Below are 15,407 nucleotides of genomic sequence, written 5' to 3'. Positions count from 1 at the left end.
CAAATCAGTAAAGCAATAGTCACCAAAACCACAATCATCCACTTTACCAACCAGATCTCAGAGGATATTATGGACCTAATCAGATCTAAAAACAATGCCAGAAAGAATACTAACACAAGAGCCCCTCTAGACAAAAAAAATTCTAAACAACTTGAACAGTTAAGTCAGAGATGCTCTTCAAAAACAGAAATCAAGAATGGAAAAACAAGCAATCCAGCACTCAATCCAGAAGACCACACAATCTGGAAATTCATGAGAATCCTTTGCACCAAAAGTCAGCCCGCACTCCCCCCCCCCATGTAGGCTAAGCACGGAATGGCATACACTGAAACTCTAGTGGATAGCTTGGAGGAACAGTGCAGACCTTCATATGATAACCTAAATATTAATCGCATCTATAATGTCCATCGACAGGTTAAGCGCACCTTAAGACAAACAATGGACAAATCAGACCGCATCACCCCCACTACTCCAGCTGAAATAATCAGTATCATAAAGCATTTAAGTATCAAAAAAGCTCCTGGTCCAGATGGTATCACCAACAAAATCATAAAGATGCTCCCTCAAAAGGCCATAGTACATATAGTTAATATAACTAACGCAATAATGTGTTAGTTATATTAACTAACATTCCAGCACTTTCTCATAGCCTGGAAAACTGCTGATATCATACCAATAAAAATGCCAGGAAAGAATCCCCAACTCCCTCAAAGTTACGGACACATCAGTCTACTATCCAACCTAGAAAAAATAACTGAAAAAGTCATCCTGTCAAGACTACAGGAATCAGAGAAAAACTAGGAATCATTCCAAATGAACAATTTGGCTTTTGCTGTGAACACAGCACAGTACAACAAATCCACTGGCTAGTGGAACACATCACACATGGATTTAACTGGAACCTGCACACTGCTGCAGTATTTTTAGATGTTGCAAAGGCTTTCTCTATAAACTCACAAAAGCAAGCATACCAACAAATCTCATAAGGCTAATCAATGCATACATCAATGAAAGAACCATGCAGATGAAAGTCGATGGAATTATCTCATCAAGGTGCAGAATCCTAGCAGGAGTTCCACAGGGCTCTTTGCTGGCCCCCCTTACTCTTCTCGGTCTATGTAGCAGACATCCTACAAAACCCAAGGACAACCATCACAGCCCTATATGCAGATGACATGGCAATACTAGCAAGATCTCTCAGTACCATCTGGAAATCCAGTGACTTCAGGACAGTATCTCTACGCTGGAGAAACGGCTCTCGGATTGGAGGATTCAAGTAAATTTTCCCTTACAAAAGTTCAGCCATACTATTCTCCAGAAGGAAAGTCTCCATCAAAGATGACATCCAGCTTTTTGGAGAAAAGATTCCATGGCAGACAGAAACCAAATATCTCGGAGTACAACTCGACAAAAAAATTCCAATTTAACAGCCATATATCAAACTCATTGGTACTAAGGCATCCATAGCCATAGTTCAACTTTACCCCGTGATCAACTACAGCAGTAAACTAGACATACAAAATAAATTATTAATATACCTAATGGTGATACGCCCTAGAATTACCTATGCCTTCCCAACGTGGAGCCATACCTCAAAATCAAATATTCTAAAACTGCAGCAAATTCAAAACAAGTGCCTGCCGATTATTCTGGATGCCCCATGGTTCATTAGAAACACTCAGATCCACCGAGAGACCAGAATTCCATACATCTCTTCCCTTCTTCATGTTCTAGCTGAAAAGTTCTTCACCAAGGCAAGCACACACCCAAATCCATTAATCAAACAAGCCTCCAATTACAACGAAACAACCTACTGTAAACACAAAAGACCCAAGTCAATTCTACTCCCAGATGAACACAGCTAACCTCACAGCCCACAAAGGGCGAGCGTAAAGCTCAAAACTATCCCATCACTAGATTCTTTATTCAGACAAAGGGGAATATGAAAAGCATGTTTGTTTGCTTCACCCATCTAGTCACATACACACACATGAGGGTGTGCTGAAAAGTTATGATAATCAGCATAAAGGAATTGAGGTAGAACCATGTAACTTGCACATTATTCTACATATTCCCCCACGTGTTATACACTTGTATAACATATGTAAGTGTATGTAACTTGTAAGATATGTTCTTTCTTGTGGTTATATCAGTTGCTTTAATATCATTTTTGTTCTAGGTGTTTATCAGAACTTTTCGGCCCCTCCCCCTCGTGTGTGTATGTGTGTGTCTGTGTGTATATATATATATATATATATGTGTGTGTGTGTGTGTGTGTGTACAGTATCTACCAATAATTGTCCAGACACTTGAGCAATTTACAGTTGATACCAGCAAGTGAACCCTAATATTGGATATGTCCACCTTTGGCTTTGATCACCTCCTGCACCATTTGAGGGAGGCTTTCCACCAATGTGCAGCAGACAGGTGGAATTTGTCTCCATTCCTTCATCAAAGCAGCACTGAGTTCAGTGACAGATCGAGGACGTACTGCTCTTTACCTCAGTCGCCACTCCAATTCATCCCACAGACTTTCGATGGGGTTGGGGTCAGGAATCGGCGCAGTCCAGGGCAGTCGTTTAACACTGATCTTTTCATACCATAACAGCTGCAGGTTTGTGGTATGGGTCATTGCTATCTTAATAGGTACACAGGTCCATTCCATAAAAACTCCACAGTGTAGGCAGCACCTGATTATCCAGAATATCAAGGTACTGAGCTGCCTTCATGGAACCACAGACAAAAACCAGTGGTCCCACTCCAAACCCATATACGGTGCTAACATACTATAGGTTGACCAGCCAACCTGTTGTATATGGACAACATAAAAATAAATAAAAAAATCCAGCTGAATGCACCCTACACGATTTACCAGGCTGCCTCCACACCATGCCATCAGACTGGAAACAGGTGAACCTTGATTTATTGCTCAAGAGTACCGTTTTCCACTGGTCAATTGTCCAATTCACACGCTCCTTGCACCATGCCAGACGAGCCGCCTTGTTTGTTGTTGTGATGTTCAGCTTGTGTGCCGCTGCTCTTCTGCAGAAACCCAGTAAATGGAGTTCTTTTCGTAAAGTATTAGTGCTCTCCATGGTGTTACTGGCACTCTAGAACTCATCATGGATGGTCTGTGCCAATTGTAGCTGGTTTTTGTGTACCACCCATTTTAACACCCTTCTGTCCCTGTTAGTCACTTTCAGCAGCCACCTTGGGTATTTTCCTGCACTAGTGATGCTGGAACATCTCCATTTGTTGATCACATTACTAACCGTTGATTTTGGATGCTCCAGTTGAGCAGCAATGGCACGTATGGACATACTACCAATGTGACATCTGACGATGACATCTCTCTCAAAGTCACCGAGTTCATGTTGTGTTGCCATACCACCTGTATTTAACTGCTAAGATGAAATACTGCAACAGTTAGCTAATGAAGCCAAAAAAAAAAAAAAGATTATGGTGGGATGGTATTAATTGGAATAAATGATGTGAATGATATAGTTGAAATATTTAATGATCAGTTCATATACGTCTTTCATTCTTATGATTGTGACATCATGGAAAGTTTGAGAGCAGTGAATGATAAGTAGGAGAGACTGTGAGTGAGGAAGAGGTATATGGGGAATTAAGCAAACTTGATATTAATAAGGCTGTGGGACCTGATGATATATCACCGTGTATTTTGAAGGAATGTGGTAGGGAGTTGACATCTGCCTTCACATATTTGCTTAATATGAATCTTACGTTGGATCAGGTTCCAAAGGAGTGGAAGGAAGGCAAGATTGTACCACTTCATAAAGGACGTGACAGAATTCAAGCATTAAATTACAGGCCAATCTGTGTGTCGGGTATTGTGGTTGAAGTGTTGGAGAGGCTGGTGAGAATCAGGATCCAGAATTGGGTTGATGACATCAAACCATGGGATCTTAGGATAATAATAATTATTATACTGATCCGTGTAGAAGTACTTGATATGTCAAATAGTCAGTTGGTAAAGTCCACTAGCTGATTATCTAAACTCATTTGTTGCCATTTAAATATAATTTTTCATGTGAATACCTATCAATTGTTTTAAAAAATTTTGAAATATCACAGTATATTCATTCATAGGTATGTTCATTCTTCTCATTAGCTACTCTTGTAACTTCATTATAAAACGTTGACATATTACTAAAACAAGACTATCCTTTAGCATATGAGTCAAGCATTTGCAAGAATTTCATTAATCAATCAAATCACAATGTGTCTAGAGCAATTAGACTTATTAATGACCCATCTCTTACCAACTCATTCCCGCCACTTTCGTATAGACATTTGGTTTCTGCACCATGTGTATTGCACAAATATTTCCATGGGAAATGTTCATCTGAAATGGCATCAATAATTCCTCCACTTAGTACTAAGCACGTTGGAACACGTGTGGCTGCTACTCAACATCCCTTCACAGTGCACCTTGAAATCCACAGAACAGGTTTCTTTTCCTCCTCCTTCATCCCTGTGGCTGCTATATTGTGGAACAGTCTTCCCCCTGTTTTGTTTCCCAAGGAATACAATATACAGGCTTGTAAATCAAATGTAACAAGTTCCTCCGTTCCCAACCCACCACTCATATATGGTACTAATGTACTATAGGTTGACCAACCAACCTCTCGTGTATGGGCTCAACATAAAAAATTTGTTTGCACATTTTCTTAAAACATAGTTCAGTTCAGAGGTGTAGATAGGGAGGGGGAGAGGGTAAAGTCCGCCACACTTTGAACCTTTTTGAACTTTTGCAGTTAATTCTGAAATACAGTCTCGAAAACTCATTTCCAATTATTGTAATACTACTGCGAATTTTCCTCACAGTTGCTGTAGGCATTGCTAGTTGTGAGAAGAGTTTTTCTAAATAAAATAGATTAAGAATTACCGTATTTGCCGGCATATAAGACGCACTTTTTTTCTTTGAAAATAGATCTAAAAAACAGGGTGTGTCTTATACCCCGATACTCAGTTTTTTATTACTTTCATTTCTGGAAATTTTCTCTGTTCCGAGTTACGCGATTTCTTTCTTGCTTCCTTGCGGTGTGTGAGAGCTTTCCAGTTACGTAGAGTTCAGTGGATGCACATGCGCTGTCATCGACAATCACAGCTGTGTTCCTGTTTGTTTAAACTTTCCAATTTGTCGTGGTTTTGTGAACGGTGATAAATTTCTGCTGTTAAATTTTCTCTAAATTTCTTGGCAAATTATGGCTGAAAAATGTCGTCATTGCTGCAACATTACATACAAGCTATGCGTGATTGCGTATTGGGTATTTGTTGAAAGTAGACCTACTTATTACTTTATATTTGAAATACTGTAAATTCATTATAATATTCAGTGATAAAGTTTTTTTCCTAAAAAATATGTGCAAAAAAGGTGGTGCGTCTTATATGCCGGCAAATACGGTACCTACATTATTATGAAATAGACTTCGCCAATGTCATCGATTTTGTTAACAGAAAAGCAAGAAAAATAACATTTCAGAATGTTGAAATTAAAGTTTTACTTCAAAAATAAACAGTGTTTTAATTTATTTCCCTGTATGTTGTTTTGACTTTTTGTAATATTTTTGGTGTGTATTGAGAGGGGTGGCAAACTCAGGGACCGCCCCGGGCTCAGTTTCATCCATTACTGCTTCTTTTAAAATGTTGTAATATTAATCATGTTGATGTTAAATGAGGAAAACCTGTTTTGTACGAATACAGTTCTTGTATTGGTATTTCAGAGTATTAATTGTTATCACAAGCCACTGAAGGAATGGCTTGAAATTTTAATTGTACAGAGAGTGAATGCTTGTTTGTTGCTGTTAAGCATTTAAACTGCACTAAACAAAAGAGAATTCCCTATACTGCTCACGAAACCAATGAAAATGTCCGAAAACTGATTAATTCAATAGATGGTAGAAAAAGGGAAAATATTCTGACAGTCATCAGAAGAAGACAGATGAAATGGTTCGGACATGTGGAGAGGGCTAATGACATTCCAAAGCAAGCACTAGAAGGAATCATTCCGGGATCTAGGGTGAGGGGCCGACCTCAATTAAAATGGACTGATAACATCAAAAAATGGACAAATTTCTCCCTTTCTCAACTGACATCAAGAACAAGCAACCGAGACGACTGGAGGAGGCTAGCAAAGAGTATCACCTACCAGCCATGAATGACCCAACGGTTCATTTCGGATTATGGGAGAAGAAGAAACAAAAGAGAGCAGCAATGTTTTCATGCACATCATTCCTTAGGTCAGGGTTTCTCAAACTTTTCCTATGACGGAACACTTCACAAATCCTGAAATTTTAATGGAACACCTTGGTTAGAGTTGAGTATCATCAGTCTCATATTCACTGTAAATCTAAGTGCACACTATCGCCGCAGCAGGCTGTATCGCAAAAATGCGACAGCACACACTATAGGTGTGCCAGGTGGCAGTGCATCACATTGACCTTGCTTGTGACTGCACGTTTCCTAGAATCGATACCTCCGTACTTTACTCGCCTCGGAGGTGTTGACAACCGCAGGTTGCTGTCAGCCAGTGGCTGAGTCAAGGGCAGCACTCACTGGCCTTAATAGCACAGTCTACACACAAAGTAAGGAGTGCCTGATTTTCAAACATGCTTGAACTTGTCGCAGCATTTAAAACCATTCCAGGCTTATATTAATTTTTATAATTTTTCACAGAACACTTATTCACTTTCTGCAGAATACTGGCATTCTGCAGAACATAGTTTGAGAAAAGCTGCCTTAGGTAATCTGTATAGGCTATCTTACTTTGTATTTGTTACTGTCTGATTGGGGTTTCTTGGTAGATAATAAGCAGATTAATTTCTTTCATTCTCCTATACTAATGGGCAGAATATTACAGATGGTGTTCATTTGAGATTTAGCCATTTTTCTATGAATATGTTCCAGAGCTAATACATACATAGCTCATGGCAAAAACATGATGTTAAAAAAGAGAATCATGATGCCTTTATATAGTAACAGGATTGAAGAATTTCAAATATTTTAAGTTAAAAACTTTGAAGGTGAACATAGATCTAATCCAAGGAATTGAAAAATTAAAATAAATATAAGTTAAAAGTAAAAAAGTCTTAATGTTATAATAAGAAAAAACATATCATTATAAATTCAGATCTAAATTTGTAATCCAGGTCACAGCTTCAGGAACCGCTTGCAAAAAGTCATTCCAGTCATTCTGATAAGCACGAAAGGTGTATTCTTTTACAATATTTTGCATAGTCTGTCATGGAACACCACAGTCGCATATTGGAGATGATCATCTGTTCCATTTATAGAGAGTATCTCCACATAGACCATGGTTTGTCTGAATCCTATGTAGTACTGTCCAGGTTTTGCGAGGTAGATCCGATCCTCTAATGATTTGAGAACGGTCAAGTGTGACTCCTAAGTACTTAGGGAATTTATTATATGGAAATATAACGTTGTTCAATTCAGTTTTTAGTTCCACATTTGCCAAGTTGTTATTTAGATGAAAACAGCATATTACTGCTTTGCTCCTATTTAAACAGTCTACATCTATTAAAATATTCATCCAGTGTAGATAAGTCAGCTTTTAGAATTTCTTCTGTACAATTTATGCTGCATAGTTATTGCTATATTGTCAGCATAACAAAATTTCCTTGATGTAGTGACAGGAAGATCAGATATATACAGATTGAATAATAATGGAGATAAAACAGATCCCTGTGGCAATCCATTATTTAACTTCCTTTCGCTGCTAGTTTTATTACCTATAACCACTATAAATCTTCTGTCTCTTAGCATATTGTTAATGATATGGACTATTGTTTTTCATGGGATAATTTTATGTAATTTATATAGAAGGCCTTGTCTCCAGATGGTGTCAAAGGCTGCTGACAAATCGATAAAAGCTGCTGATGTTTTTAAACATTTTTGAAAACCAGCTTCTATGTGAGTTACTAAAGAGAGAACCTGGTCACAACTCTCACAATTTGGTCTGAAGCCAGATTGTTCGATTGGGACATATTTAAAAATAGTGGGATTTGTTCTATTATAAATAAGTCTTTCAAAGAGTTCATAACAACAACTGAGGAGAGTAATAGGTCGGTAACTTTCCAATTTATGATTAGGCTTACCAGGCTTTAAAATTTGAAAGTATTTTTGCTTTTTTAAAAATAATTGGAAGTTTACCAGTTGTATGTCAGTATAGAACTTAGTTAACCATAATCTTGCATTTCTTCCCAGATTAATCAAAAATTCTGGACGAATGTTATCAAAACCAGGAGCTTACCAGTTTTTAATTCCTTTAAGGCAGCTTCAACTTCTTGCTGCGTAAAAGGGTGTGCAAAATTTGAAGTTATAGGTGGAGACTTGTTAAATGCTTTTAATTTTCTCTTAATATTTCTTGTATACTTTTTATTGATTGGGGCACGTGATGTGTTAACAATATGTATGGCTAGTTGATCTGGGGTGACCAGAGCTAATATGATGATGGCTTGAGAAAAAAGCATCAAGAACATAACAGTGTGTTGGATGCACAGCATAAAAATATATTTTAAATAATTTTTTGTTCATTATTATACCAAATATTTTTCATTGCTAATACAGTGTTTATTTGTAAATAGGTATTACTTGCTCTGCATGAGAAGCAGCTTAACTTCTCTTCTTCAGTAGTAGATTTAGCCAGTGGAGAACAGTACCAACCTTGGTATATGAAGTTAAATCCCAAAGGGGAAGTACCAGTGTTAAAAGATGGTATCAAAATTATACCTGATTCTTCCCGTATTTTAGACTACTTGGAAGATAATTTTAGCAATGGTAAATACTCTTCTTTCATTTAGGTTTTAAGTTTAACTTCTAAATTATGTAGCACACAAAGATTGCTCATTTTGTTTTGAAAAACAGAGATATATATTCCCCAAAAGTGATGCAAGTAAAAATTTGTAAATTAAAATTGCTGGCCTGGTTGGCCGAATGGGTAGCATATCCGCTCTCCAGCCAAAAGGCTGCTGGTTCGAATCCTGCCATGGGCATGTGGATGTTTGTGATTGTCTGTGGAAATACCAGTGGTGGTCGGCAGTAGATGGCAGCGTAGTTGTGGTCAATTGGTGATTGAGTGTTGGAGACGGAGTTGTTGAGCTGGTGCCCCCCCCCCCCGATGAGTCTTTGGACTCCCTGGAGGTGTCAAATAATAATAATCGGCTAACGCCATTTTATTCCCGTAAAGGGAGTAGGCAAGGCCGTTTAGCCCTATCTAACTTTTGGAGACTGAGTGGGCAGTTCAATCTCCACTGGCAGCCAATCATAGATAGCTGGCCCAAGGCTATCACTAATTAAGTGGCACACAGTGAAGAGAGACAGCTCAACAAGTGCCGCCATCTCCTGGTCCCTAACCCTAACACAATATATTTAATGTCTGAAATAATGTGAGTTCTGCGGTCGATTTTCTTGAGTTTATGGGACAAAAAAATCGAGTTTCCGGGAGAAAAAACCCGCTTGCCCATGCCAGAGATCGACTAACTCGGGAACCAGTCGAAAAAAGGCTTAGAAAAATTTCCTCTAGTCGACGACTAGATTCGAAACAAAGTCTTCCTTCGTGCGGTCAAGCGTCGTGGTGTGCAAACGCCACATCCACTGAGCTACATAGGCTCTCTATATATAATAATAAAATTATTTTCACATTAAAGTAATATATGAAAAATACTTTTCCATTCGTCTAGTACATAATATGTATAGGTTTTAATATGTTATAATGTGTATAGGTTTTTATGACATTCCTATACACAAAAGGTTCTTCAAACTATAGTAGTATGGGTATAGCACTATGGATGCACCTTAAGTTTAGGAGGAAGATGAAATAGTTAACATTGGTTTGAAGACTGCAGATTATATTTTTTAGGGAATCCTTAATGATGGGTCAGACAAGAGGAGCAGTAGAAAATGAACAAAGAGGATAATTTTGAGTTTTTGTGAGTTTGGAGTTGAATTATGAAGAGACATAATTCATTCAACTCCATGTGTTGAATTATGTCTGCTATATGTATTTTAACAGATTTAGTAGCAAGTTAGAAGGGAAGGATTACTGATGCCACTTCTTATGAACAGTGATCATGGAAATAAAATAATGCTTATGTGAAAAAAAAAAGTATAATATATTAGTGAGAGAGGGTCATTAAGCAACCTAATTGCTCTTTTTGGTATTGTGTTGGGAATTTTTATTCTCTCGGGGACACTGCATCAAATATGTGACAACAGTGTTTAGTGATTGAACAGATAGATTTGGAGTTAACAGTTTTTCAGAGGTAAAGTCTGGAGTAAGAATAAACTTTCTTTTTTATACTGAGAAGGCAATGTGTGTAATATGTTCATAGAAAGAAAGATTGAAAGTCAGAGTTATACTATGAAGAGAAATCTTCTTTTGTTCAGAGATTTGGGTGTTGTCAAAAGACTGGAAGAAAAGAGGTCTTTGTTTGTGAGATATAAGACAAGAATTCATTTTACTAGCATTTGAATTAACATGATAACAGAATCACATTGAAGAATGATTTGAAAATCAGAATTTAGGGTTATAGAAATAATGTTCTAATAGTTTTTATAGATTTTTATAGTGCATTGTTCATCAGGAAAATGGGATTGGATTTGCAGTCAACTAGAGAATGTTGTGGAGACAGAAGGAAGAGAGTAGGTGAAAGAATAGATCCCTGTGGTACTCTCAGCATTAATTATAAAGTTTGAGGATAAAAATCCATTGACTATCATGTGTAATGTGTGAACAGAAAGAACACTTGCAACTCATATGTAAATGGGAGACATCATAGGATGGGAGTTTAGTTAATAAGCCTTTTTGCTAAACACAATAAAATGCATTAGAAATATCAAAAGCAAACACTTGGGTTACTCCAAATTTTTTCATCACATTTGACAAAGATTGGCACATAAGTAAGAAGATTGCTTATTGGTTGATAACATTGGAATCCATACTGGCAGCTGTTTATTAGTTGAGGTTTCCAGGTAGCATTAACTTTACATTTTGTATTAACATTAATTAGAAGTTAACTGAATTAATTAGAAGTTAGAAGTTATGGTGCTTAACGGTCAAAGCTATATGACTGAGAGGAGACCTCCACATAGCCTTCAAAGGAATGCGGAGAACCGACCAGGGCTTCTGACCTAATGTCCAATCCTCACCTTCTCATGGTGCACCATGTTAGGTATCTACCTGGATATTGAATGGACGAGGATCGGTAGATAATTTGGAATTTAGCTGACCAAATTGTATTCTTATTGGCTTAAACCAAAATTTCAAATGATTGTACAACATGACAGAATTTCATGCCGGCTGGGGCATCACCTGGTTAAACAAGGCCCCTGTTGTTTTCGCCAGGGAACTAGGGCAAACAGCGAAAAGTCAGCTAGTGGAACAAATCCTAAAACTTACCCCAACTCAACATCACCAGAGTTCAAGACCGGTCCTATCAACATAAGAAGCCTGAATGGCAAAGAAATGGAGTTAGCTGAGGAATTAGATAAGTATCAGATCGACATAATAGGGGTGACTGAAACAAAAAAGACAAAAAAACTGGTGAGATCTTTCTGAGCAATAAATACAAAATGTTATATTCAGGCAATGACAATCAAGGAAAAGGAGTAGCCATAGTATTCAACACTAAATACAAGGCTAATCTTCTTGAATGGCAGGCAGTCTCAAGTAAAGTGATGTGGGCAAATTTGAGAATGGGGAACTGTACAGTGAGACTTATTTGTGCTTATGTCCCACAGAAGGTTCTATTAAGGTAGAAGGAGGAATTTTTTGAGGCTTTAGAGAAAGCAACTGATACAATGAAAAATGAAAAGTTGGTCCTTGTTGGGGATCTAAATAGCAGAGTAGGAAATGATTGTGAGACATACAAAAATATTTTGGGAAAATTTGGAGAAAAGAGCAAAGCTAATAATAATGGCAAATAACTGTTTGATTTCTGTTCAGGACATGGACTGGTTATTTCTAACACAATGTTCCAACATAAAAATGTGCACAAATTCACATGGAGAGAGAGTTTAGGAATAAGAAAAGTCTCATTGACTATGTTATTGTTGATAGTGATGTTTTCCAACCAGTGTACAGAGGATTTGAAATTGGAAGTGATCACCATTTAGTCTTGAACAGGATAAAATATTGAAAAGCAGAACATAAAAGAAAGTTTTAAAGAGAATAAAAGTTAAACAGCTCTCAGATGAACCAGACCTTGGAGATTCACTGACAAACCCTGAAGAAAACATTGATTGATTCTGCCAGAAAGGCATGTGGTGAGGTGTATGCAAGGATAGAAAATCAGAACTCCATGGTGGACACAGGAAGTTAAAGAGGCAGTGAAGGAAAAGAAGAAAGCATATCAAAGTTCATGGCAAATAAGTCAGCTTGTGCTCTTAGAGAATATAGAGACAAATTTAAGAAAGCTAAATAATGTGTAAAACTGGCTGAACAAAAATCATGGGAGGACTTTGGCAAGAACAAAAAATAAATATCAAGAAGGTGGCAAGATATTCTTGAGGTTGTTGAAGAAGCTCAGAAATGGAGGAAAGATTGCTGTGAAAGGAATTAGAGATGATAAAGGTGACATGAAAAGAGGAGAGAAAGATATCCTTGAAGTATGGAATAATTACTTTGAAAAACTACTAAATGAAACAAGCAGTGATGACAGCACAGTGGTAAAAAACACTGACCAGGCATGCAGTCAGGAATACATATCCATACTTGAAGTAGAAAAAGCCATCGAAAGCCTGAAATGTGGAAAGGCAGCAGGAGTAGATGATATTCGACCAGAAATGCTCAAGTATGGAGGTATAAAAGTCTTACAGAGGCTGCACTGCATAGTTCAGAAAGCCTGGACAAAAGGGATGAATTCCAGATGATTGAAGTAGAGCCCTCATAGTACCCATATATAAAAAGGGAAATAAAACTGAATGTGAGAATTAATTACAGAGGCATTTCATTACTGAGTGTTCCTGGTAAGATATATGCACGTATACTTGAGAAATGGTTGAGAAGGATTGTGGAAGAGAAGCTTGGTGAAGAACAAGCTGGATTCAGGCCAAATAGAGGCTGTCAGGATCAGATTTTCACTTTACGACAGATAGTTGAGATATCATGGGAATATAACAAGGATCTGTATTTAAGTTTTGTAGATCTGGAAAAGCCATATGACAAGGTGTCAAGAGAGAAGCTATTCCAAATGCTACAGTTATATGGTGTCAATGAGGCATTATATCAAGCAATACTTAGTCTATATTTGCATTGTAAGTCAGCAGTTAGAATTGAAGGAAGTACAGGAAAATGGTTTAATGTTAAATCTTGTGTCAGACAAGGATGTACATTATTCCCTCTCTTATTCATTATCTGTATGGATCACATTATGAAGGAAAGTGGTATTAAACCTGATATCAAAATTGAAGATGTTAATCTCAGATCTCTGCTTTATGCTGATGATGTTATACTTCTAAATAAATCCACAACAAGTCTGCAAGATTCCGTGACTAAATTGAATAACTGTTGTAATAGATGTGGTATGAAGGTCAGCATTAAAAAGACAAAGAGAATAAAAATAGGCAGAAACATTGAAAATATCAAATGCATTGTGAATGGAAAATGTATAGAACAAGTAAAACATTTCATCTCCTTAGGCATGATTTTTAGTGAAGATGGTAAGTTAAATATGGAAATAGACAACAGAATCAACAAAGCTGGTATGGTAGGAAGTGAACTGAATAAATGTATATGGATTAAGAGAGAAATTAGCCAAAACACTAAAACCAATTTTAACTTATGGATCTGAGAGCTGGTTTAGAAGTAAAGCAATTGACCAAAGACTAGAGACCACAGATATGAGAGTTCTGAGAATGATTAGGGGCATGAACAGATGGCATCAATGGCAATATCATATTAAAAACGAAGATATTAGGAAAGAACTTGACATAGTCAGCATCCAGGAATGTATTAACACAGCTAATCTCAGGTGGTATGGTCACTTAAGCAGAATGGGAGAGGAAAGATTAGCAAAACAAGTGTTCTCTGCCAGGTTGATATGAAAAAGACCCAGAGGAAGACCAAGATATAGGTGGATTGAAACAGTAAAAAGCACCTTAGAAGACAGAAATATAAGATCTGATAATGTTGGAGTCTTGACATTTAACAGACTGATTTGGATGAAAATTGTAGATAGGAAGTTAGTAATGATGTAAATTTTTCATGTAATACTATCATATCCTGTACACCCCTTGAGGATAATATATCAGGAATTTGATGATGATGATAAGTTAACTGTAATGGATTTCTCCATTACTTAAAAAATAGCAGTGAGATCATTCGAGTGGTAAGTAAATAAAAATTTGTCAACTGTCTTCAAAAACTTAGATATGAGCTAACTTTCAAGATAACACTAAAATAGGAGCATATAAAAAGATGGCACACAATTAGAGTCAACTCTGGAGCACCACACTTAAAGAAAGATCAGGAGAATTGTTTTAGCATCAAGATCTCAGTTTGGAATTGTAGAGGAAGACATTTACTTAAGTCATCAATAAAATATTTGGTGGAAAACTAAGAACCCCACTTTCGTGGGTAATGATATAATAGTGTCATATGATTGCAAAAGATTCTGTTACATTGTTTTTCAAAGCAGGTGGAAAAAAGTTATGGACAATAACTTTGGCTAAGTACTAGGAAGCATGACTGCTATTTAGACATGATGCAAGTTTCCTGCTTTTCGGGCATTCAAAATCAGTTTAACGTGTTCATAATTTGTTTGCAACTACCTGTTTAGTGCTTTAGCGTTAACAGAAAAGGAAGTAGGTGTAAATTTGTGTGTGATTTTTTTTTTTTTTTTGTAAAACAATAGATGCCAGTACTTCTTTGATTGCAGAATAAACTGAAAATTAAAAGGATATGAAAAGAAAACTAAAAAATTATTTACTGATATTGATAATTTATAGTGTGATAAGTTTTAGTAATAAGAACATCAGATTAAGTATGTGACACTCAGTTTATTAATCATAAATTCCCAGTACAAATATATAAAAAAATAAGTGAAATGTATGCTATAATTTTTTAAAAAATAATTATATAGGAATAAAGTTTTTTTATAGTAAAGAACTTAACAATAGACATAGTAAAAAAAATATAAATTTCATTAAATAACTAAGTTATTTGCATAATAGGTAAGTGTGAATAAAAATTTTTGAATATTACAAATTTCTAAATTTCTGCATTTGTACGTCATATGTCACTGTCAATGGTATGGCGTGCTGGCACCTTAATGTACCAATCCAAACAAAGAAACAAAAAAAACGGAGAGAGAGTTTGCAAAACCTCATAACACTTCACCATATAATGGCCAAAAGAAAAAAAA

The 15,407-nt window shown here is 36.6% G+C and overlaps 1 protein-coding gene across 1 annotated transcript in view; it reads left to right on the top strand.

The window, feature by feature from the left end:
- LOC150096875 (ganglioside-induced differentiation-associated protein 1-like) overlaps positions 1 to 15,407 on the top strand; it is an 82,620-nt gene that overhangs the window by 25,481 nt on the left and 41,732 nt on the right. The window contains exon 3 of the mRNA XM_090408515.1: positions 8,631 to 8,823. Within this exon, the coding sequence (XP_090264641.1) occupies positions 8,631 to 8,823 (193 nt within the window). The remainder of the gene's footprint in view (positions 1 to 8,630; positions 8,824 to 15,407) is intronic.

The sequence above is a fragment of the Typopeltis vanoorti genome, chromosome 18, assembly GCF_054136105.1.
Source record: "Typopeltis vanoorti isolate ZY-2024b chromosome 18, IOZ_Tvanoo_1.0, whole genome shotgun sequence".
Lineage (NCBI taxonomy): Eukaryota > Metazoa > Arthropoda > Arachnida > Uropygi > Thelyphonidae > Typopeltis > Typopeltis vanoorti.
Note: the sequence above shows the minus strand (reverse complement) of the source record. Positions and strands in the feature narration are given on the sequence as shown.